The 25,289-nt window shown below is 43.5% G+C and overlaps 1 protein-coding gene across 5 annotated transcripts in view; it reads right to left on the reverse strand.

The window, feature by feature from the left end:
* SMURF1 (SMAD specific E3 ubiquitin protein ligase 1) overlaps positions 1-25,289 on the reverse strand; it is a 45,657-nt gene that overhangs the window by 5,421 nt on the left and 14,947 nt on the right. For 3 of the 5 annotated variants that reach the window (XM_061346183.1, XM_061346177.1, XM_061346210.1), the window contains exons 2-15: positions 13,777-13,815; positions 13,032-13,140; positions 12,312-12,445; positions 12,125-12,190; positions 11,199-11,274; positions 10,614-10,867; positions 9,221-9,305; positions 6,814-6,960; positions 5,169-5,373; positions 4,385-4,488; positions 2,630-2,744; positions 1,767-1,945; positions 862-999; positions 532-652 (exon numbers count right to left, since the gene is read on the reverse strand). In XM_061346183.1, coding sequence (XP_061202167.1) covers positions 532-652; positions 862-999; positions 1,767-1,945; positions 2,630-2,744; positions 4,385-4,488; positions 5,169-5,373; positions 6,814-6,960; positions 9,221-9,305; positions 10,614-10,867; positions 11,199-11,274; positions 12,125-12,190; positions 12,312-12,445; positions 13,032-13,140; positions 13,777-13,815 — 1,772 coding nt within the window. The remainder of the gene's footprint in view (positions 1-531; positions 653-861; positions 1,000-1,766; positions 1,946-2,629; positions 2,745-4,384; positions 4,489-5,168; positions 5,374-6,813; positions 6,961-9,220; positions 9,306-10,613; positions 10,868-11,198; positions 11,275-12,124; positions 12,191-12,311; positions 12,446-13,031; positions 13,141-13,776; positions 13,816-25,289) is intronic. The other 2 variants (XM_061346199.1, XM_061346190.1) reach the window with 1 other exon arrangement.

Raw genomic sequence — 25,289 nt, forward strand, 5'->3', positions numbered from 1 at the left:
GTCAATATGCCACAGGTTGCCTTATAAAAAGGCAAAACGAGGTGAAAAATTGCTGTAATGGGGCTGATTTTCAGAGGGAGCAATCTGCACCTCAGGATACAATGAGAAGACAAATTCATTTCTGTTTGCTCTACACTGCTATTTTAGTCTATAGAAACCATGCCTTGGGTGCATATAGAAACAGCCACGATTGAGAAGTAACTGAAGGAAGCAAGCTCTGGGGTACATAACACGTTAGGTCTTGTCAGCAATGCCTCAGACTCGCAGTACTGCTCAGAACACCTGCTTTGAGCATTAATCCTGCATTAGAGAACCCGATGTATCTGTGTTTCCCCTTTTAAGCAGCCCTCTCAGTAATGTTAACCCAAAGAATGTCTGGAATAAACCAAAAAGGGTTTGGTTAAATGAACACAAAGCTTTCTGGTACATACATTGAACTAAGTTTTGTGAGGTTTTTGTTTGTTCTTAAAGCAGTGCTTGAGTGTGGCTCAAACAAATCACAGAACTCTTCCATGTGGATAAAACACATACCTCCAGCTCCTTCTGGTCGAAAGGCTTAAGGAGATGTTGAGGAATAAGTTCATTAAAACCTTTCTGCAGAGCCAGGAACTGTGCCTCTATTCCTCTCATAAATCTCCAGTTTACATACAACCTGGGGGAGGAGGGAAAGAAGAAGTCAGGGACAGTGAGCTAGGTAGGACTGGGCTTTTTATAGCAGAGCTGGAAGATGCTCATTGTACAGAGGAACTTGGTTTAATACACACATTTAGTATTATGAGAGTGTTTACCAGCTTCTTTTCCATCAACAGTTCCTATCTTCTTGACATTATGTTTACAGGGTATATTTTTGTTCTGCAATACCTGACATATTCTTTCTTGTTCTCTTCTGTCACTGGAATATTCCTGCCATTCGGTTTGAGCTCATGCTGTAAAATCCGCCCAAAAGCGTTGTGTTCCACACAAAATGTATGGTCCAGAACTGGGGTGATATCGTTCTCTCTGACAACAGAAAGACAGGGGGTAAACCTAGTAGTTTGGATAGTCTCATAACTCTCAGTGGTGATGCTGACGTTACTGAACACTTAAGCAGTCTTCAGGGTAAACCTAGTAACTAACCATCTGCATTTCACACCACTAGTATTGCCACAATGACCACTTTCTGTATAGCTTAAGAGATGTTGAAGAGCCTGATTAAATACTGCTCAGATACTGCTACAGTATTGTACTAACTAATAGTACATTAGATGTACTAACTAGAATTAGTACATTAATTCTAGTAGCACTCAGGATAATGAATAAAATCCTACATACACAAACATGCAGACATAAAGATACATAGAGAGCAGTAACTCTGATGTGCTTCATGTATCAGTGTGAAGCATGGAAGAGATCACACGCAGTGAACCTCAACATCCTCAGTAACTTTAAATACAGAATTCAAACCAGCATTTAGAAAAAGATGTTGAGATAATGCAAAGCAAGTGTGAACACTGGATTTGTTCTGAAGCCCAAATTACTTCCATTTCTTTCCATTTTAATCAAAGTTGGTGTTCTCTGGAACAAGGCTGTACTCCCCCTCAGATCTCTGTCCTGTGTTTGGATTTCGATACTCTGATACTTTAATGCAATGCTTAATGGTTTAGGATCTACTTTGCTGCAAGGAGAGCTAACACAGAGTTAGGTGTGAACACAGAGAACCCTTTCCTCAAGTACCTTGAGCCTTTTAACATAGGAACAGCAAGGCAATTGTTAAACACAGTACTTACAAGATCCAGACTAAACTTTTGTGTAGCTCTGGGTCGACAGATTCCAGATCGGAGAGCTGAATGGGCTTCCCCAGGAGCTGTTTGTAGAAGGGAACCGTGAACCCCCCGTTGATATAGTGTCCATGGAACACAGCCAAACCCATTATCCGACCAACAAAATGGAAATAAGACAAATGGTCCTGCAGGGAGAGAGGGAAGAAAATCAGGCAGCAGGAAGACACTGACATCTTGTGGTTACATCTGCACCATCAGCTGTGTGCTCAGTGCCAGTTATCTGCAACCCTCTGGGCAAGAGGAGCCACCAGTTTTCCTCCCGACATAACCAAGAACAGATGCACTTAATGATTAAATGCCTCAAACAAGTCTCTGTGCATTACCTGACTAATAAATGGGATATGAGGCCTCTAAACCTCTCAAATGGCAAAACTCAGAAGAAAATCCCTATGAAACCTCCAGAATGCAAGAAGATGGGACAATTCCAAACAAATGACTTTATTCTGTTAACCATCAAATGCTTTTTCTCTTGAGGAATCAGGCCAGGTGCTTATTTCCCTCATGTCTTTCACATTGCTTATAAAATGGCTTTCAGAAACCGAAGCATAAGTGCTCTGGTTGAGATTCTTCCAATCTATCTCCCTCATCTTACAGAACAAACGTCAGGAAATGAGACTCAAAGAAATAAGATTCTTGTCAAAGGATACCTCCTGTTTCTGAACAAAACCCCTCTGCTTCATAGTATGTCAATATGAGAGTCATTAACACAGTCTTACTCTCTTTACCCTTCACTTTACACTGCTGTCATGGAAGAACAGCTATAACAAAACCCCACAAAGTAGACATGTCACTTAGAAGTTAATACTTACAGGATTGATAGAGGAGTCTGGATTGATTTGCAGCATGTAAATATTATCTGTGGAGTACTGGAAAAGTCCGTAATAGGGATTCAGCATTTCATGGCATAGTAAATACAACCATTCTCTGCCCAAAGAGAAGAGGAACAAAAAAGAAATGGTATTTAGAAGGGTGCAGCTTCCACTGGCGTTTCAGACCACACAATTACTGTGAATCATCAGTGCTGAATGCTTATTTCAAAATCACACCACCTTGTACTGCTCTCCACCTGCAGACCAAAAAGGTTGCTTAAAAACCCATCAAGTGTCTTCCTCCACTCACAGGCAGACTTGTTTTCGTTTAGAAGTACTGAAGGAATTAACATCAATTAGAGAACCTATAGCAAGCTGTTAACACCATCAACAAGCATGAACAAGACCCACTTCTAAAAGCATCTTGACTTTAGTTCAGGTACTTGGTGACTGAGGGATCTGCCCCTCTGCAACCTGCACAGCATCAGGAAATGTGAAGCAAAATTCATTGTTTAAATCAGCTCAACCATTGGAGGTCTTTAGAAAAGCCATTTTAATGCAAATGGTTGATGACTAGAGAATCTCTGCTGTCAGCAGAACGGCCAGATGGGGCACAGACCACACCAATTAGAAGAGAAGGAGTTAGGTAAATCTTCTCACCTTAGTAACATAGCAGGGCCTGAATGGAACTAAAGCTAATTCTGACCTCTCCACATCAAAACCCCCTTTATTATTACATTTGGAGACCCATCCCAGGTCCAAAATACCTTTAGAGAACTATCAACTTTAATGCTTAGAAGTGGAGCCATACTGATCTGACTTGCATCTGTTGCAGCAAATGGGCAATGATCAGGGCAGCATGAAGACAACAGTGCTGACACTCAATGTTGCCCCAGGTAAGGCAGCCCAGACTATTCCAACTCCTTCCCTTTGTCCCTGGATGGATTACTGAAAGCCACCCAAATGGATTTGAGCTATTTCCAAGTGAAGTGAAACAATGCATCTAAACACCAGCATGCAAAGATGAGCACTTTGGTGATGCTACAACCAGCTCCAGAGCTCATCTGAAGCAACCCAAAGGAAATGACTATTTTTAAGAGGGAAGCAAGTCCTCTCTAAAGTTTTAGCCGTTGTTTAGGATTAGTTCATCTCCACTCCTGCTCCAACAGATCAGAATGTGACTGAGACATAACAAAAGGAAACCCCTATAGTTTTGCCATCCATTTGCTGGAAATCAGAGAGATGTATTTAGTAAAGCCTTTCCTGTGATTTGTATGTGACTTTGGAGTCTGTATGCTTCTTGAAAGACCTCACAATTTTAGCTGATCACACTTTCATTTATGAAACTGAAGCCTGTTGCTGGGATCAGCCCTTTCTCCATAAGATGAATACCCTGTCCTAAACAAGCCTTTTGCATTCACTGGGTAATGGTGATGAAAACCGAGTACCTATAGAGAAGAGGGGAACAAACACCTCAATCTCACTTTAATTCCAGAGACATTCCCAATTACAAAGTCATTTTTGTAACAGTCGTTGACACCAGCAGTGCTGTGGGACAACTGTTGAATCACATGCTTCCACTTTCCCATCTACCATGATATGAAGACTGAAGCTACAATCACTACCTATAAACTAGATCACAAATAACTTACATAGACCATTAAGAGAGAATTTGAAAGGGAAAGATATCAGCCACAGGTCTCTTTAAGGACAATCCTACCGTTCAAAAGCATCAGACAACCCCCTGTCTCTCACCTTGCTACTCCTCCATAATCCAGGCCTTCCTCTCCTCGGAATTTCACCATAAGCCTCTTTTTCAAGTCCTTTGGCCTCATCTTCATTATCTGACGGTAGGATTCCTGTACATGGAACAAATGGCAGTGACAACTCTGCAACCGTTGGTAGTGATATAGAATCATAGAATGGTTTGGGTTGGAAAGGACCTTAAGATCATCCAGTTCCAACCCCCTGCCATGGGCAGGGACACCTCACACTAAACCATGGCACCCAAGGCTCTGTCCAACCTGGCCTTGAACACTGCCAGGGATGGAGGATTCAGAGCTTCCCTGGGCAACCCATTCCAGTGCCTCACCACCCTTATGGTAAAGAACTTCTTCCTTATATCCAATCTAAACTTGCCCTGTTTAAGTTTGAACCCATTACCCCTTCTCCTATCACTACAGTCCCTAATGAAGAGTCCCTCCCCAGCATCCCTATAGCCCCCTTCAGATACTGGCAGGCTGCTCTGAGGTCTCCACGCAGCCTTCTCTTCTCCAGGCTGAACAGCCCCAACTTTCTCAGCCTGTCTCCATACAGGAGGTGCTCCAGTCCCCTGAGCATCCTCGTGGCCTCCTCTGGACTTGTTCCAACAGTTCCATGTCCTTTTTATGTTGAGGACACCAGAACTGCACACAGTGCTCCAGGTGAAGTCTCACAAGAGGTCTCTCTTGTGAAGCACACTTACCGTAATCAAAGACCAGTTTTACTTCACTCTTATGTGCCAAAAGCTGCTATTAGGAGTAAAAAGTCAATGAAATACCTCAAATATCTCCTCTCTGGATACTTCGATGCGACAGTGACCAGCCTGTGGCTGCTGAAGAGAGAGCTCATGTCTAAGAACTTTCAACTTCTGTACCAAGTCTCTTTCATATCTCTGTGCAGGCAACTCCTCTCCGTCTTCTAGTGATCCCTCATTTGGAGCTGTCAGAGGCTGCTGGCTGGGCTCTTTTAGCTGGCATTGATGGCTTTGAAAGAAAAAGGATTATTCTAGAAGCACAACAGAACAATTACATTGTTTTACACTATCATGTAAAACAACGATGGAAGAACTGATTAAGCTTCTCTAAAAGGAAGCTGGAGCGAAATGTGTATTCAGCTGGGTAACTCTATGGCATCATTGCCCTGCATTCAGGGATGTAAGGAATACATCAGTTCAGTTGTTATATGGCAGTACATTGTGGAAGGCTGTGGAGCATGGTCACTGCATGCTGACTGAGCAGTGATTAAGAAGTTTGGGTGGTATTTCTCCTGTATGGAGACAACTTTCAAGGGTGTAACATGAAAAGAGCCCTCTAATGGAACAAACAACAGCTTTATAGATGGAATTATCAAACAACCCCAATGGGTTTTAATCCAGCTCCATGCAAAATAAAGCTGAGGATGCTTGATACAGTAGAAGTATTGTACCTGTGGTTATTAAAAGAGAAAGACTGCCCCAAATAGCTGCAGCTTCATACATTCAACTATACTTATCCCTCAGTGCTTTATTTGGGTGCAGAGCAATTACAGATACAGGTGTTCCCCAGCTCGCTTTAAACACAGACACCTCAGATCCAGCAAAGAGTCTGATCTTGGGCACCACAAACACTGCCAGGCTGCTTCCAGGGTCAGCTCTGTAACAGTTCAGCTGCCTTTGCGTGATGCAGACACTGAGCTTCTTAAATCCTGCTAAACCCAAACTGGCTGTGAACAGCACCAGGCAAGCAGACTTCAGCTGGCTTTATAGTCCTGCTGTCTGGAGCTCAAGAGAGCATGAAGCCAGTTGAGATCTAGTGTAGCTAGCACAGAACTAGAACCGCTAATCCAGACAGGCTGTGGGGCAGAACCCCCATCCCACACCTCAGCATTTCCAGAGCTGCGTATTCACTCCAGCACAGCTTGGGGTAATTTTGTCAAAGGAGCTTAAAGAGATCAGTGTTGTGCTGAAATAAGGAAACCCTCCCTTAAAGCTGAGGGCTGCAAAGCACAATAAATACATTTTTGGAGAGTCTCATAGACTCATGGAATGGTTTGGGTTGGAAAGGACCTTAAGATCATCCAGTTCCAACCCCCTGCCATGGGCAGGGACACCTCACACTAGGCTATGTCGCCCAAGGCTCTATCCAACCTGGCCTTGAACACCGCCAGGGATGAAGCACTTACCACTTCTTAGGGCAACCTGTTCCAGAGCCTCACCACCCTCACAATAAAGAACTTCTTCCTTATATCTAACCTGAAAGCTCAGATAAAGCCAGCATTGAGAAGCAATGCTCAGACCCTGACTAGAGCACTGGCTGCATCTGTTCCCCAGTATCGTTATCATGCAGTTTTTCACCCCCTCATGATTACCAGATTGCAGTTAAAATCGGACAAAAGGTTTAAGGATCCCAACGTGACGTGAACTGTTTATCAGGCAAGGTTCTTACTTCATGATGTGATGTAGTCGTGGATCTGTGAACTGTGTGGTTCTGTTGTTATGATCTACAAAATATATTCTTCCTGAAACCGTACTTCTGACTTCCCAACCTGGAGGCAAAGGTCCCAGTTCATCACAATTCACACTGTTAAGGTCTCTGAGGAGAAAAGCAAACAAAATGTTATAGCACTTCTGAAGTTAAGATGAAAGCAATTTACATTCAGGGGAAAGGAGGGGGAATGAATTTGATGCTCAGTGATTCAAGGCCCTGAAAGTCTTTGGAAGGACAGGATAGCCATTTTAATGCTGCCTTTTTACAAGCCTCAATCTAAGCAGTGCAAGTCCCTCTGTATGCATGGCACACGGATAAAAGGGCACATCAGCAAAACACCTTCCGTCTCTGAAAGGCTTTGAAAGTCAGAAAGCCATACAGCTTAAAAGCAACTTCAATGTGCAACCTCATCACTTAGGGGATGACAGGGCTTCTGAGGGCTGTAAAAGGAGGAAGAGAGATTTTTCCATAGCAGAGTTTTCACAGGAAAGTTTCCATTAACACTAACGTGATCCACGGGCAGAAAACCAGCTCTTAACCAAAGGCCTCTACACCAAGCACTGCCTCCAGACACCCACTTAAGAGGCTAAGGCAGCCAAATACCAAGATCACCTAAAACCAGAAACCAAAACCTACCTCTTTAATTAGACAAGGTTAGATCCTCACTATTTGACTGGTAAATCATTGAGAGTAAGGCTTTACCAACACATTCAGCCCTTTCATCCTAGCTAAATTACGGGTATCATTCTAAGTGCTGCTAAAGGCAGTCACTCACTTCCAGGCAGTGTTTGAATTCAATACATAGGATGTATTTACACCAAGAAAATGGAAAACACTTAGAGCCTCAGCCACCTAACAGAGGAAAACACTAAGAGGGGCAAGAAAAGGAAGGAAGGAAACCTGAAGTTTATTTTTAGACAGAAAGGCTATTGTTAAGTCAAGTATTCTCTAGACAGCTGGCATGGATTCATCTATTATCCAGGGCTGAAGACATCAATTGATGTGCTTCCTTCCCTAAATCCAACTACGCAACATCAGTATAAATGAGTAAACTGAGAGGTTTTAGAAAGGTAGGAACACTTTGTACACCAAAGGCTTCATTAGTGTCCCAGTGACTATATGGCAGCAGGGGATAGAGAGGCAGACAGACAAGCCTTTGTTAGGCTCCTTAAAGAAGATTATGGTTGTAACCATTTGTTTCAGTCAGCTGTGCATCTGAACATGCTGTAGAGATCTGATTACACCAAGTTTTAACCTACATCTGTGTTAAATGCCAAGGTTTTTGCACTGCAAGCTGGTGGTATGAAAGCCACCTTTAACTAGAAGAGGTGTGACTGTGACTCACAAGGTACTGTTGTGGACACTTTACATTGCTGGTCCTGAAAACCTGGCTCTAAGGCTTGAGAGAAGCAGCAATACCTATCAGCCTTGCCCAGAGAAGAGACAAGGCTTTGGGCACACAAGCCTGACATGAGTGACGTGAACGAATGAGCACTGTCATTTCTGCTTCCAATGATACCAGCTAATCTAACATCAAGCTATTTTCTCTCTCAACTTCATTTTTCATATCCTCTCATATACTATGGTTTTATCAACACTTTTGCCTCACTACTTTATATCATTTTTCCAATATCCTGCATCACATTCATGTATTATCCAAGCAATGCAGCAGCTCAAGAGCCACAACTGTGTTTCACTCTTGGATCTGGCTTGCAGGTGGTCCAGTGAAACAGCCCAAATTCAGAGCAGCTGAGAGCCAGGCCTTAGTCACAAAGACCTGGATTAGCTGCAGGTTAAGGTTTAAAGAGGCTTTACTAAATTAATCACGTGGAGTATTTACATTTTCTAGCTGCATATCATTGGTCTAAGGCATAAAAACCCTCAGCACCACTTCTGATTTAAAGATGGCATGTAATCTCTGCTTCAGTTAAAGATAAATGAGCACTATGAGAGCAAAAGTTACACGCTCAATACTCAAGAAACAACAGCTTGAAGAAAATGGTCACTTTCTTCTTTATTTGCAGTCTAAACTGTTTTCATTTAAAAAATGTAAGATTCAAAAGTCTGTAGCATCACCAAAATACAAAGTCAGATGAAGGTAGCAGGAAGACTTTGTCAAATGGGAATCCTAAAAGGCTACATATTTTTTGCCCTTTTGCTTTACACAATTCACAAGTAGATAATTTGTGTTTTCAAACCCTTCCCTTGGTGAAAAGGTAACTAGAAAGACCTCAAATTATTCCTCTGCTCATAGGTCTCCCTTTGAGTTCAGACAGGCCATTTTACAGGTTTTTGCTCTTAAAGGTTCAGCTTACTGCCACACACACACACCAAACCTCCTGACTTTGTAACTACAGATACATACCTTGGTATCCTCGGGTCATGCCATGTGCTAACTCCAGTCTGTGTGTGCAAAAAATAAACCTGGCCCTGTACCGTTGTTCTTTGTTCTATAGGAAAGGAGGAAAGATTATTTTAACTTAAACAGCTGGAGAAAACACCCAAAATAGAATTATAGAATAGTTAGGGTTGGAAAGGACCTTAAGATCATCCAGTTCCAACCCCCTGCCATGGGCAGGGACATCTCACACTAAACCATGGCACCCAAGGCTCTGTTCAGCCTGGCCTTGAACACTGCCAGGGATGGAGCATTCACAACTTCCCTGGGCAACCCATTCCAGTGCCTCACCACCTTCACAGTAAAGAGCTTCCTCCTTATATCCAATCTAAACTTCCCCTGTTTAAGTTTGAACCCATCACCCCTTGTCCTGTCACTACAGCCCCTAATGAAGAGTCCCTCCCCAGCATCCCTATAGGCCCCCTTCAGACACTGGAAGGCTGCTCTGAGGTCTCCACGCAGCCTTCTCTTCTCCAGGCTGAACAGCCCCAACTTTCTCAGCCTGTCTCCATACAGGAGGTGCTCCAGCCCCTGATCATCCTCGTGGCCTCCTCTGGACTTTTTCCAACAGATCCATGTCCTTTTTATGCTGAGGACACCAGAACTGCACACACTGCTCCAAGTAAACAAACAGTCTGTTGAAAGCCATTAGATATTCTCTTTCTGTCAGACCCAGAAGCAAGTATGTGAGCCATCCACCTGATCTCTTGCAGCATGGACTGGTTTGTCCTTCCCAAATATACTTTAATTACACATTTCAGCATCTTTTTTGAAGCTCTCAAATCCATGTGCCTTAGCTTCTATTTTTATTTTTAGGTTTTAAGACAACCCAAGCCCCCAAACTAGATTTCTTTACTCATAGATTTGCTGTGCTCTTTACTGAGATTTAAATTCTCTTTAATCTTATCCTCCCTAATCTTCTGTACTACTGCCTTCTTTGTTGCTTTTCTATTTTCCTGATCTTTTCTCAAATGTGGGCTCAAACCTACACAACATGCCAAGGGGGAAGGAAAAAATAGCATTCCTGCTCTAGTTTAAAGAGCTCTTCCCATTCGTTCTCCCTAGATACAAAGCCAAGATTAGCAGTGAATTCTCTGTAACAGCATCATACCACAACCTCATGTTTAATTTACCATCAACCCCTCAGTGTATCCTGGCGTAGCCAACTGCTAATTAGCCAATCTCAAACTCCCATCTGCTCTGCTCAGTTCCTCATCCAAACTGCAGGCCATGAGATGCACGTGGATGCTGCATGTTCTAACAGGTAAACCACATCTAGACAGGAAATGGGTGTTTTTTCTGTCTCTAAAGGTTCTTATAAGCTGACAACTTCAATGTTATGGTGCTGGAGAGCTCTCACCGTAGCCTTCGGGTAGGTCAGGCGACTGGTGCCCATGTGGTCTGTTCTGAGGTGTCTGTGCATGACCTCTGACTTCAGGAGTGCGAAGCCGCTGTGCCTGAAGCCTCTGATCTTGACTGGGGGACTCTGTGAAGCGACAGTTGCCTCCTCCAGCAGCCCCAGTAGTGTCTGTATATGGTGCTGGTTCCTCCATGAAACAGCTCAGCGGCCTTCCCGGTCCGGAATCTTCATAAACCGTTCTGAAAATGGGGAAACTTCAAGAGTTTCCATCACAAGAGAAGTGAATGCAGAAATAACTGTTTCTCTTTCACTCCCTCTCTATTACTGCAACTTTTAACCCACGACACGCCACTTTCTTCATGTTTTTATACCCCATATTTCTCATGCAAGTGCAAGAATCGCTGTTAACTAAAGTAGCAAGTCCTACCCAGTTTAGCTTATTCTCTTCAAGTCAGTATCCACCTTATTACCTGATACACATCCCCAGCCAATATATTACTTATACTGATATTTTCATGTTCTAGTATTAATTCTTCTTTCCACATAGACACCATTTTTCTAATGAAGTGTAACAAAAATCCTTACCCTTCATTCTCCAAAAGCCCTCTACAGTCTACTACAGAACCTCCCGTGCCTATTCTGTCCCGCGTCTGTAAACTGACTGCAATAGAAAGCAAACAAACACAAGTTAATCATGAAAGAACAACTATTCCTTTCAAAGAACATAAAGACAAACAACCCATATTTATACGGGGTAAAATAGAAAGGAAAGCTGAGAGCACACCCTTTACCAAAACTGCTTCTATAACCCGAAGGCATTCCTGACGTCTTAAAAAGGAAGAAGAGAAACCAGAGGCATCAACCCCTCAAAACTGAAGCTGAGTCTGTGCTGTAAATACCAAACACGTCTACTTCTACATCTGTGTTTCATGAGGCTCCAGAAAGGTAAGCTGGCAAGAAATTACTCACCACTAGATGTCATCATTACAGTGAGAATTTAGGGGTTGCCAACTACACTGAAATGAAAAGCTTGGGTTTGGTGGTTTTTGCCATCAAAACGTGGTTAAGATGGGGTGAATGAGCTGTAAAACTAGCAGTGCCTTGTTGAAACTTGGCAATGGGGTTACAGGACTCAAGGGTATTAAACCAGCAATTTGCAATATCGCTTTTAACTCCTCCAGATCCTCTTTTCCACATAAGATTCTCTTTGCCTGTTACCTTGGTCCAAAGGCAACGAGTTTCTTGGTAACATTTACCCTTCCCGATCTGCATTAGAAACCTTACTAGATGCATTCCCTCTTTAATACTGTTTCAACTGAGAGAAAACAAACTCCTACATAGGAGCACAATGAAAATTTTCAGGTTATGGAGTTGAATCCCACTGAAGTCAGAAGAAACAATACAGAAAAGGCACAGAGCAATAATATACAGGTCTCCTTTTTTAATAGAACACTTGTCTGTACAGTATATTTACCCAAGAAGATGAAAAGTTGAGCTGAGAGGATTCTTACCCACTATTTGGCCTCGTACAGCATCAGTATCTGTGGGATTTAGTTTGCATAGATCCAAACGCTGGTCTGCAAATGAGAATTGGAAAGATCAACAAAACACCAGGGAGGGACGGGTGGGAATACTATTCATTACTCAGATACAAGGCACGGAAGGTTCCTGACTGCACCAGGTAGGAATTGTTCTTACATCCAGTATCTTTTAGCCTGCTGATGGCATTGGAGAGGAGTCGGACGCACCCCAGGAAGCCAGCTCCCTGTTTCTTGTGGATTTTTTTGTGGTTCCATACACTGATGGTTATGGAATCTGTCTTCCCAACATACCTAGAAAAATACGTATTAGAAGAGTACCTTTCCCCCAAGCAATTTATGCTTTATTTGGTACAAATTCTGATACATTTCAATACATTGGTCATGCTGCTTTATGATAAATACAGAAGTGCTTGAGTCTGAAATGGTGTTATTAATGAATTACTGCACTAGGATTTCACCCAGCATGTTAAATTGATATTGCTGCAGCACGAAGTTAACTACAGCCAGCCTCATTAAAAGCTATGCAACAAGCTGATTAATGTACCAAACTTTAGAATCCCTGTTTCTAATAATTGAAAGAATATAAATCACTACAACAAGGGCAATCTTTTGTACAAGCTGGACTGCACTGCTCCGGTAGAGCTTACTCTATGCAGCTGTGCTGCGTACCCAATGCACAAGGATTTCTTCATTCAAACACCTATAAGCAAAGCAGCCCTCCTTTAGTAACAGGTAACTCCTTGTTGCAAGAAATCAGTCCTCAGCAACTGTGACTCCATTGCTAATGCAAGATGAAGCTGCAGTGCCAACCCCTGCATTCCAATGACTAGATAATCCTCTGGAATACTGTTTATTTATGATCTTAGAAATAACTCACAGATCGTAATGCTGGTTCCATTTGGGGTCCAATGTGTTCTTCACAGTGTCAGTTGAATGGCACTGACCTGACCCATCAACAACGACTTTCGCAAACGGGTCAGGAAGTCCTGTGGAAGGGAAAAGGTACTATTAAACACAGTGCTTTTTGGGTTGTTCCTTCCAAGATAATGCTAGCATGAGCTTCTGCTTCCCCTCCCCAAGAAAGGAAAGCTGCCATTATCCTAGAACCATTGTATTAAATCCAAAATAGAGAATTGAGTTCCTAGTTAGGGAACATATTTGTGTCATACAGACTGGAACCTGCTGTAAATTGTGAATGCTTTAGGAAACAAGAGGTTAAAGGTGCTTAATTTAACAGTGCTTAAGTGAGCCATGCACACTGAGAAGCAGTCGGTTTTGTTCAGTCCTTAGCATAGTACTGAGACTGCAGCACCAGGATCTTTTACTCACTTTACAAATAGAGTATGTCTGAGATGGAGGCTCTTGGTACCCCCAGCATGGAGCTGTAAGCAGCACCCTGCTTGTGGTCTCATCAGCCAGACTTCCATCTGTGAGCCCTTGGTCTTTCTAACCCTAGAGTTACAACTCAGAGTAACACATACTCACGTAGTAATGCGATGTCACCACAAGAACGGAACCACAGAACAAATGGCATACATAGATGAGCCATGACACTGATGCACAATATACAAATAAATCTGATTAACCAAGAGCAGAAAGTCATACAATTGGGGCATACTTACTGAAGAAATCTTTCTTTGCAAGGTTCTTGGCACATAACACTGCAAAACAAGAGAACAGATAAAGAAACCTTAAACCCATGAAAAACCCCTTTCAGGCAATCACAGCAGCTGCAATACTACCTGATCATAATCCATAATAAATGCCCACATTTTAAAAGTGAGCATTGTTTTCTTTATCTGTGACTGGAATATGGATTTCCATAAAGAGGAAAAATGCCTTTGCTGCTTTTGTCCTATTGTTACAATACACAAAAGATTTAATGAACGTCCCTTTGCATTAAACCCTCATGGTTTTCTATACCGCACGGTCCACAAATGCTAAAGCAGGCTGGTGGTGGTGGTGTTGCTGTCACAGGGTGAGCAGTTTGCAAACACGAGAAGGTTTTGTGGTGTGACAGGACCTCAGGTGAAAAAGTACACTGAAAACCAAGTAATTGCATCAAGATTTTCCTTTGAAAGGGTCACAAATGAAACAGTATTCCCCCTTCTCCAATTCTACTCAATAGCACAGTAGTTTAAACAAACATCAGATGAGGAAACTCGCATCAATCTCCTTTCTATTCAATCTATTACCAGCTATAAGTCTAGTTTTTGCTTTCCAATAAGGACTGCTCAGTACAATCTGAGTTGCTCAGTATGCATTCAACTCTTCTAACAGGCCAGGGAAATGAACTACAGAGCCAAAGATGAGAGCTCTAACTTACCTAAACCCAGGAGCCAAGAGAGGAAGACGACTATAAAAGACCTAACTGTTTTTGAGGTAGTCTCTTTCCCATCCAGTTCTGATCCTTCAGCATGAGAATGAATGCTCGGAAGATGCTCTAATGGCCATTCCCTCTGGTATGGTCCATTTCTCCTTCTCTCATCTCTATCTCACCTCACTCCTGACTTAGACTCAAGTCTCACCTTAACTCTACACTGGGGAAAGTGAAGATGCAGTAGGAAACACGTGGGAACAAATCCCCTTTTAAAGTTCTTTCTTTTACACATCAAGAATTCCACCTCTGAACTCCAGAGCAACATTCCCCCCGCCCCTCACAGAAGCAGCAGAACAAAACCTGCCTCCCCTCACACGCCAAGCAAACAGACCAAAGAAGTCCACTGTGTAACCCATGGACATAAACACACAAACCCTTTGTATTGGTAATAATGAAGGCAGCCACACCAGGAAACTACATTTAGAATGGCTTAAAAATCACTTATTTCTTACAGTGGCAGAAGTGCACAACCACAGACAGCTTCTCTCTTAACAACTGACCGAGAAGGAGAAGTCTACAGGACTCAATGTGAAACAAAGCAGGATTGCAGAACCACCATCCGCCACTCAATGGAAGCACAACACAGAAACCTTTAACTTCCTGTTGCTTCAGAGGGAAAAAGTACCAGGAAAACAGGGAATAAAGATAGGTGAAACCCAAAACTCACGTGTTCTAGTACCAGCCAAAGGGAATGCTGAAGTTCTTGTGGGCGGTGGAGCTTTCCTTCTTAGTTTTTAAACCAAACAACTCATTTTACTTCCTTATGCCCAATTTTGAGCATACATTATTGAGCTGGAAAAGTATTCCCTCTGTAACCACCTGCATATAGTCTGACTATATAATTACCACCTTTATTCTAGATTTCAGGTGTGCTTTCTTTTTCAGCGGCCTCAAGTTTCTAAAGCTATTATTGCAGACTTCATTTAACTCTCTTCCCTCTGCCACAGGCTTTCAGATGAGCACGGCTGCCAATTTGCCAGTTGCAGCCTGTGAAACCCCCAATTTTAGGTTGCAAAGAGAAATCATTACTCTTTCTTGTAAGGAAAATATTGGCGCAAGAGCTAATAGCTGAAATGAACCTTTATGGAGCAATCTCCTGGATCAGGCTGCCCAAGATGGGCCATTGGCTCTGTTCCACTGTTAGCATATTAAATCCAATAGAGCAAAACAAGTATTTTTAAGGGCTCCATCACTTAAAAGCCACAGATTTCTGAATTCCAGTAAAGACAGAGGTGACAAAGGTCAGCAATGGGAGCCTTGGATATGAAGCAATGCCAGCGGCGGAGCAGACAGCCCCTGCTTGCTCTGTAAAGCTGAGTTGATGCCAGATTTACTCCATAAAACACATTCTCTCCAATAGGACTCCAGCAAGACTGCAAGCAGGATGTGAGCGCTGCTCCTTCCAGCCTGAAACCTGTGAACTCAGGTAGAAGGAGCTACAAAGGCTTTAAAGGTTATTAATTCTACCCCTGGCACAGAGGCGGTGGGGAATTGAACTGTAGGCAAACAGAGACACGCTTTACACGAGCTTTGACCAAACCCCATCTCTGCCTCCTTCCCAAAGTGCTTTTTCTTTTCGTTTTCCTTTCTTTTCAACAAGAAAGCAGGAGCAATCTCCCTGCATTCGTTGCAACGTTACCAAAGGTACTAATTCTCCTGACTTGGGCATTTACATTCTGCCTTCTCAAAGTCAACCGACTTGTTTGAGCTTGACACAGTATTTGTTTATACTCCCGCTCTGGATTGCTGCACAGCACTGAAGAACTTTTTCTTCTTCACACAACAGGTCCCAAACAGCACCGAAACAATGCCTTTACATCTAGATTGTAATATTTATAAAGGGATGGGAATGTTTTTTTAAGTACCTGCCATTACTGAGGGAATTTCAAAGGCCAAATTAGCCAGCTGGGTAAAGTGCTAGTGTGAAAGCATTTTTGGCAGGAGGAAGAGAAAGGACGAGCCTTCTACAAAGTCAGGATTCACCCTGGGGATGTCTTCAATGCAGATGGAACTTGAGTGAGCGGAGTGGTTCCTCTGCCAGCCCCCGGTTGTCCACCCTGCTTCCAAAGCAGGAATGAATCATCTGCTGTGGTTCAGGAGGTGCCGCAGGAACAAGCTACAGACGGGTGTAGTAAGGAAAGCACGGAGTGGCACCAAGGTCTGAACAACCCACTTGAGAGTTGCATCAGAAAGGTGCTGCTTCACCACCTACCTCTGCAGCAAGACCAGCAGTTTTGGAAGGGAGGCAGAGCAAGACAGGTCGGAGAGGGAACCATTTAACATCCCCAAGTACACAGACCCAGCCTACAGAATCAAAGCCATCATGCGCATGTTCCTCCTCCTTGTCAGTGCTCAAAGTGAGTCTGCAGGAGACCTCACACTGCTGTCTGCATCAACATGGGGTTTATTCACACACAACATACCCCATCTCACAGGGTTAAGACGCTACAACGGGTTTCTGCTGCAGTGTAAAAACTAGGTGGTTGTGTTTTGAGACCTAGGGAAGAAAGGAAAACCAAAAGGTAAGTGATGGCAATATTGCATAGGTCCCAGCCAGTCCCAATGCAAAGCAGCAGGCAAATCTGCACCTGGGACTGCACTCATCCACACTTTGCAAGTTAAAGGTAAGAGCCTCCTTGCTCAGATTAAGACCTTTTACACGTGGAGAGGATCAGAGCTAACAACAGCCTTCAATTTAGTACTCAAGTTAATTGTGAGGACAAGACAAACCAGCACGACGTCCATATGTTCCTTAGGAAAGGGGTGGGAAGGTCACAGTGAACGCTGCTAGCAAATCCACCCTTCAGCCATCTCTGGCCTTGCCTTTGCTACTCCAGGTTAATCATTTGTGCTTGTGCAAACAGGCAGCTAGATTCCAGGATACGTTCGTTCTGCTTTCTGACACAAGACAAACACAGGCCAGCAGGCTGGGGATGGAGAAAGGGCTTTCCTTAACATTTACTTCTGTGTCGACCATCTTTAATCACAGAGATATGTAGCACAATCATTAAAAGCATCACAGATTGGTGGGTTTTAAGATGTAAGCAAGGAGCAAAGAACAATGAGGCTTTGGAGGGGAGAGGGATAAAGATCTTGACAGAGAATGAAGCGAAAGCCACAGCATATCACTGCAAATACAAAAGGCTGCAAAGCAGCTCATGTTTGAATAGGCTGCCCCATCCCTGGCAGTGTTCAAGGCCAGGTTGGACACAGAGGCTTGGAGCAAGCTGCTCCAGTGGAAGGTGGCCCTGCCCATGGCACGGGGTTGGAACTGGATGAGCTTTAAGGTCCCTTCCAAACCTGTTCATGGACAGCAGGACAGCCCCAGCTTCGAGGCTGGTTTCCACAGCACCAAACTGTGCCATTCCGAACAAGTTTTGAGAGGCTGCACGGCAAAAATAATGTGCTTGGAGTGTAAAAAAGCCTCCAAAAACAAGGGGGAAAAAAGCAAACATCAGCTTTTTACCACACGCTGCTCTAACGCCGTGGCCGCAGTTGCCGGAGCTGTGATGTGAAATCACGTCGCATCCAAATGGCTCAGCCTATTTCGTGGCAAATACCCCGAATCCCACAAAGCCCCCCTTCTGAACTGCTTTACATAGGGCTCTGCTCACTGCTCTCTCCTCTGCACACAACTTTAATGAGGCTTCACTGCAGATAAACGTCTGGGTTTATTTCTCTACCAGACAACCCACGAAGGGTTTAAGCGTTGTGCTTTTTTAAGGGTGACAATCCTTGGTATGGTACAAGAGAAAGGGTTTAATGGGAAAGGAAAGACGGCTGAAGGCACGAAGCGTGTAAAAATGCCGTTGCTTTACAGCTAGCCACATCACTGCACTAAAACACCCCCCTTTATTCACAAACTGGAATCTCAATTGTCACCACAAAGGCCAAGGTTTCTATTCTAGTCCTATTTTTTGTTTGCTTTAGGAATGCTTCTGGTCGTTCTCTTCGCCTGCTTGAGACTGAAATGCATAAATCCACTGAGTGCTTTAACTTCTCAGTCACTGTGAATCACTGCAGTGCCTAGCATGCAGAAAAAGCTACACAAAACTCAAGCCTTCCCTTATTTGAAGCCAAATAAGCCAATAAGCTGCACAGAACTAATCTGATACACAGTGTACGTTGAGTGGCCTTCACCAGCATCATGGTGCCATTGACATCTGCAATCTGACACATCAGCCAACCAACAAACACCACCACCCCCCCCCGGAGACCCTTCAGCCTTCAAGGACCAGCCTACGTCATGCCCTACCCTGACACTGTGAGACTCTGCCTGAACTCATGCTAAAGCAGACCTTGACTGCGAGATTAAAGCAGTGCTTCATTAAAAACAACCCCTCGATTCTCAAAGAGCTGCTAGATTTGATACACGAAGCCTTTTTGTGGCTCTTTTGTGTAGGCTGCAGTGAAAAATCAAAGCCTCTTTTCAAGGCTTGCTTTCCTCGTGGGCTGGAACTTGGCTTCGTGCAGCCAGTTGCAAACACTAGACAACTTTGAAGAGATCTTCAAAAAACCACACGCCCAGAAGAGCCCATTTTTATTAGCCCATTAACATGTCATTAAAGTATCTGCTTAGCCAGGAAGCAAGATTCCATCCTACCTAAGCAGAAACCCGTCACGAACGAGTCAGTCCTCGTAGCGCAAACAATACCAAGTTGACAAAACAGAAGAGTTTCAACTCCAGGAGTCCTAAGAATTACTCAAATTGACCAACAATAAGTCTTCATATACACAGCAGCAAGGGCTGATTTAGCCCTCAGTAACATAAATCACTAAAGAACCAGCATAGGCCCATTGGAAGAGCAAGACTCATTAACTTCCCAGTTAACTGAGACCTGTAAAGCAAGTTTAAGAATGAACAGACTGAGATGTAAAACTTGGGAGAAACACTCACTTATGGAATCAGCTGAAGAACTTTGCAGGGATACAAAAAGGGAGATCAATAGCAAGCTGAATCAGGGCTGCTGTACAGAAGCAGAGAAAGGCACACAAAGCAGAGAGGTGGAAAGCAGCATATCCAATTATCCCTCACACTAACTCCTCTTTCTCTCCTTCCCCCTCTGCTCACCCATAACAAATGCCTGAGATAAAGGCTACCTCCCAGATTAAATCTTTCATTAAATCCCAGCTATTACATCAGTTTTCTTACGACTTTGCTATGCCTTCCTCTAAGCCAGGCCAAGAACCTCCTCATACTCCCTACACAGTCTCCTGTTTCCTAGATAGACATAAGCCCCAAGCACCTCCAACTGCTTGAGTCTTACAGACATGAAGTCCTGGCACACAGTCTCCCAACATGTTCAAAGCACAACCACTTTCTTTGAGATCTGGAACTGGAGAGGTGAATCTGTTCTTACTGTTGCCACTTTACAGCCATTCCCAAAGAACACCCTATTGATGACAGTCTTCCCAGAGAAAACACTAACAGAACATCAGGTCATTTCTATCCACTGTTTGGGGTTGAAAACTCAGTCCTCCATCCCGACCAGCACCACGACCAAGTGGAATATTGATTTTGTAGAGAGGGTTTTCCCATATTCAGTCAAGTTTTCCCTTTATTTGGGTCCACAAACAGGCTCCAAAAAGCTCTCTGTAAACAAAGGATACTCTCAGGCTTCAGCTATAGTGTCAGCCCCTGCGTACAGCAGCAACAGAACTATCTGGAGAGAACTCAAATCTTCCATTAAAACCACACAGCATAATATCCTGTTCTCAGGGCAAGCACAAACTCTTAGTTAACAGCTAAACAAAGCAACTGCAGTGACAGAATTCCTACTGGAAATAAAAGCCACAAAGTGGGATGCTACATTCCCTCCACACATCACTTGTGCAAGTTGTAGTTACTGGGATCGACCCAGTTGTGGATATCTCGCCTTACATCTCTTGTATCTCCAATTGCTCCATGTGCAATGAACACTGTGGATGCAATGAACAGGATGGGTTTATCTGTACAGCTTACACATACTTGTGCTCACGTTTTGAAACAGAGCCCTGCTCCATCACCCCCATAGCAAAGTTCAAAACGCACCAGGAAACTGTGGCTCGGTTTCCTTCAATTACATTAAAAGTAAGGAATAAATCCATGCTGAAGGCTTAATACTTCACTTTTACAGTTACCCAAGCACTGAGAAAGCATCTGGAAAAAAATTCCTAAAGCATGAAAACCATGTTCCTCCACCCACATGCACTCATAACTCAGATTCCAAACTCCCTTTTACCAAGACTGCCAAAAATACTCTGTGCTTTTAACATTTGGGAGGTTTCAAAGCACCTTTTTCAAATCTCTCCAGATGTTCATACCTAACGGGATCACGTACTCAACCTAACGCTGCTTACGACAGGGCCTGCGCGGAGCTGGGGCATCAGACTTAGTCCTGCTCCCTGGATACAAAAGGTCCTGTCTCAAAACGCTGCGTAGATCTTCAGCTGTATAGATTTGTGTCTCTGAGAAATACCACATGAACAACAGGGAATTATTCATCGCATATAGAACACTCAAGACATTACTTAGACAGAAATAACGCACTAAAGAGTGGACACCCCTGTAACAGAGAATGAGAGCCCCCCTGTGCAGCACAGCCAAGTGCTCAGTCAGCGTTTCCTTTAGGTGTGTTTAATTTACCATGCCTCTGATCTCCACTTTCAGAAGTTCAGTGCAGAAAGCCTTAAACACCTTATTTTCATTACTGAAAAGCACCTCAGAAGGACTCTCCCGTGCAGCTGATCATTTGCTTACTAACTCAGTGCATAAAAGGCTTTCCCGATAAATCTCCTGCTCCCTATAAAACATGGAAATATAGATTCCCTTTCTTCCCAGATATCCTCTATGGGGCCAACCGTACCACTGCTACAACTGCATGGTTTATAACCAGGTTGTGAGGCTCAAGTTACAAGTACCTTTCTCTATTAACAGCAGTTTTATTCCCCCCCCCCCCCAAAACACCATTCAATTAATGGACTTAGAGCTTTTACAAGCCATTCATTTCCTAAGGCCGGGAGGAAAACCAGCACAACTGCTCTCTGCTGCTTTATAAAGGAGGGAAAAGCACGGAACAAGAAACCAAAACCAGAAGCAACACATTTGCAGATGCTTACCCATAGACCTAGAATTAGGGGAACGCTCAAGCAATCAGAGCAATTAAAACAGATGTGGCCATGAGCTTCTGTCCACGGAGCAAAATGGTTTGGAAACGATAGGAACAACACACAACTTTTGTTCTTTTTAACCCAATATTATTGCTGGTTCTCTTCATATATATATATTGTGTGGCCTCATAGTAACTGCCTGTTCTGCACAAAGCAGAAAGAAGTCTGGCCTTCCACTGGGAAACACGTAAAAACCTTGGTGCTGAGAGCAGAAAGCAGAAACCTTGGTACTGAAAACCTTGGCAAAGCATGACCAGATGAGCCAAGCAACGCTTCAATAGAAGCACTGAATTACTGTCAAACAGTAAAAGGTCTAAAACTTCCCAGCTAAACCAAAGCAGATTCTGCAGTTTAAAACCTAAACCATATGTTTTGTCTCTGCACAGAGGGGTTGGTATTTACATCCCTACACATCCAGGTAGTGGCAATAATTCAACAAAGCAATTTGAATGTTAAACGCTGTTGTAAAGGAGGGAAAACGAACGGCGATTTAACACGTGCCCAATCTCTATTTAAGAACTGAGATTTGTTTTTTTTCCAGACAGAACCAGTATTTGGCTTTTTTGATATCTTATTGCAATTAAATGAGGTATAAAATCAACTTTATAGCAACACAAGTTTCCAACGGGGGTATTTTAATGAAGAGGGCAAAATTCATGTCTGGTTTGCATCAAGTGATTGCTTCAAAGCAAGAACATTGTTATGTAAAAAATGAATGGCGTTAAGTTATGTGTAAGTTGTAAACTATGTAAACTATTAGTTCATCCCATGAGGGCTTAAATGTATCAGCAGAAGAGTTTTAGTTAAGCAACTCCCATGGAATCTTGCCTTAAAGCTAAATACGCAGGTTTGGCTCTGGTCAAAGTAGGGCTGCTGAACTCAGTGCAAGAAGCAAGAAGAGGAAGCTGGCCAGAGAACAGGTGACCTGGGATGCTGCTGACGGTGAAGGTAACTGGCAGCAAAATGAAATTCCATTAAATCATCTCAAAAAACATTGGAAATACAAAAGAACAGATTTTGCCTGAGCGATTTTACAAGTCACAATCAAAAGCACGGAACACTGGTGACCTTCATGGTCACAACAGTCAAGAATACACATTTCTTTGCTCATTCTGAAACACTTGAGTGAGGAACCTCCAATGGAGAAATTCCACAGAGAAATTTAACCTATGGAATATTAGGTATATAAAAACAGTGCACTGGGCTTAAGATGTTTTTAGGCTCATTTTGCATTTCTTTAAGAACTGAGCAAGCCCAAAACAAGCAGTTGCTAGAAATCTACTGCAAAGAGCAACACTTACCAAGCGCCTCTTGTAGCACTACAACCAACTCCAGTTCCTGCTACCAGAACAGATTCCAACAGGTACTGGATGACTCTTCAAGAGGCACAAAGTCAACACCCCAGATTTTTCTGCAGGCAAATGAAAAGCATTCTTCCTTTCAAGCAAGGCAGTGGTACCGTATCAATGCTTTAAAACCACAGGTTACCAAATGACTTAGAAACTTCCCCTCGTTTCTAGAGCATCTAAGCTGCTTTCCAGGCTTGTGTTTTAACTGAGGTATGCCGAGTGCGTTTTGGCATGTTTGGATAGAAACATAAAAAGCCTCAAGCCTTGCCATATAAAGCTTTTCAAAGCCTTGGGCCTCTTTGCCAAAGGAACCTTTTTCATGCTCTTAGAGCTTCTGCCTCCCTTATTCGCCAACGCGGTGTTTGGTTTGCGGTGAGCATGATAACAAACACATGGGATGGCCTGGTACTTTCTGAACAGGCTGAGAGAGAGCTCAGATTTAAAAGTCAGGGCAGTGAAAGTCAATATGCAGTGAAGAGTTAACTGTGTACAAAAGCCCAGAGCAATGAGTTCATTTTGTTCTAGGCTACTTAGTGAATGGACAGCCAAAAACTGAACCAGCTGGAATTCATTCAGAAGTCATTCTTTCTCTTCCCATAGCTCCCTAGGCTGTCGTTATCAACCTGAGGATAACAAACATATGGATCATCAAGATCACGTTGGTGCTGGAAAGAAGTGGCACAGCCTAATAGCCCATAATAAATGAGGGTTTAATCCTACCTTGGATCTTAGTACTGAGATATAAATGCTTTTAGTGCCTTGTGGGAAAACCTGTAGGGTTTGTCCATGTTAGAGGGAACGAAAACATTCAACTGACTTCTTTTCTTGATGATTCCCAGCTCTTGTGCGTGTTTAGTGACCAGTTTTAACCTCCATTCTTCAGCTGGGTTTCAGCTTGTGTCAGTACAGAACAAACTGAAATGGGAAGACTTAAAATAGTCAAGTAAAGGTATTGCTACAGAAAAAAACCCACCACGGAGCTGTTAAAAATACCACCTGGACACCTTGCTGCAGTAAATCTGTACTAAAAGGGAGGTGAGCAGTTTTATTACTGACACTGTATGTCAAGAACAGAGAAGGGCTCCACATTAAGCAGCATCCAGCAGCTTTCCAAGTCCACTCAGCCAGGCTGAGCAGAACTTAGTTGTTACCATGGGACACATGGAGGAGGATCAGGGAATGGTTTGGGTTGAAGGGACCTTAAAGTCCCTCCAGCTCCAAGCAGGGACACCTTCCACTAGAGCAGCTTGCTCCAAGCCCCTGTGTCCAACCTGGCCTTGAACACTGCCAGGGATGGGGCAGCCACAGCTTCTCTGGGTACCCTGTGCCAGCGCCTGAGCATCCTCACAGGGAAGAGCTTCTGCCTCACGTCTAATCTAAATCTCCCCTTGCAGCAGCCACTGTCAGGCTGGTGCTCTGCAGGAGCACTAACCACAAGCCTGGTACAGCAACTGTGTGTACTGACAGTGGGCAAAATACAGCCAGACATCTGGTTTTGTCTTTGTTACCGTTTCCTATTCACACGTTCCAGATGATTCAAGAGGCACAGGAAAAAAAGAAGTGGAAAAGTGACACCTTGACTGTCCAGGTTAAATGCAAAAGATCACTCCAAAAAGGGAAAAATTGCTTCAGGAATTTCCAACAGAAAAGCTAAAATAAAGGTGCAGTTTACATTCAGGAAGGGGAAAGAGCTGTGTTCTCCCAGATTAAATCCTCGGCATCACTTCTGATTCTGAAGAGAGCACCTCGGTTTAGGATATTGCTTTTAATTCCTGGAAATTCTCAGCTTTCAGGTCTTCAGTAGTTTGCTTCCTGATTCTTCAGCCTGTTCTAATCCCTGTTAACACCCACCCAAGACGTTACAAATCGCTCTGCTTTCTTTATGCTGGGGTTTCTCTTCATTTGCTCAGTTCAGCTTAAACCCTCCTTGTTTACAAAGGAAAAGCAGAGGAAGCACCAAACACACGCCTGTATTTGTGCAGGGCACCGATGCTGGATACCTGCCAGTCAATCAGCTCCTCTCAGGTTATCCTCTCTGCCCAACTCACATTGGGTGCGTGGGGAGCGGGAGGTGACAGCGGTGACACCCAGCTAATGGGGAAGGAGGGGGCTGAGTGTGTCTGTGCAGGAATAAGGAAGCTGTGAATGAGGGGAAAGGAGAATGGGACAGGAATGAGGCTTATTCCAAAAAAAGACTGCAATTACAGAGACATTAATAGCTTTGGGGAGCTGAGTTTTTAGCATTCATTCACCTACT

The sequence above is a fragment of the Neopsephotus bourkii genome, unplaced genomic scaffold (assembly GCF_033783945.1).
Source record: "Neopsephotus bourkii isolate Nb327-2 ecotype Australia unplaced genomic scaffold, CSIRO-AGI_Nbou_v1 NB_39, whole genome shotgun sequence".
Taxonomy (NCBI): Eukaryota; Metazoa; Chordata; class Aves; order Psittaciformes; family Psittacidae; genus Neopsephotus; species Neopsephotus bourkii.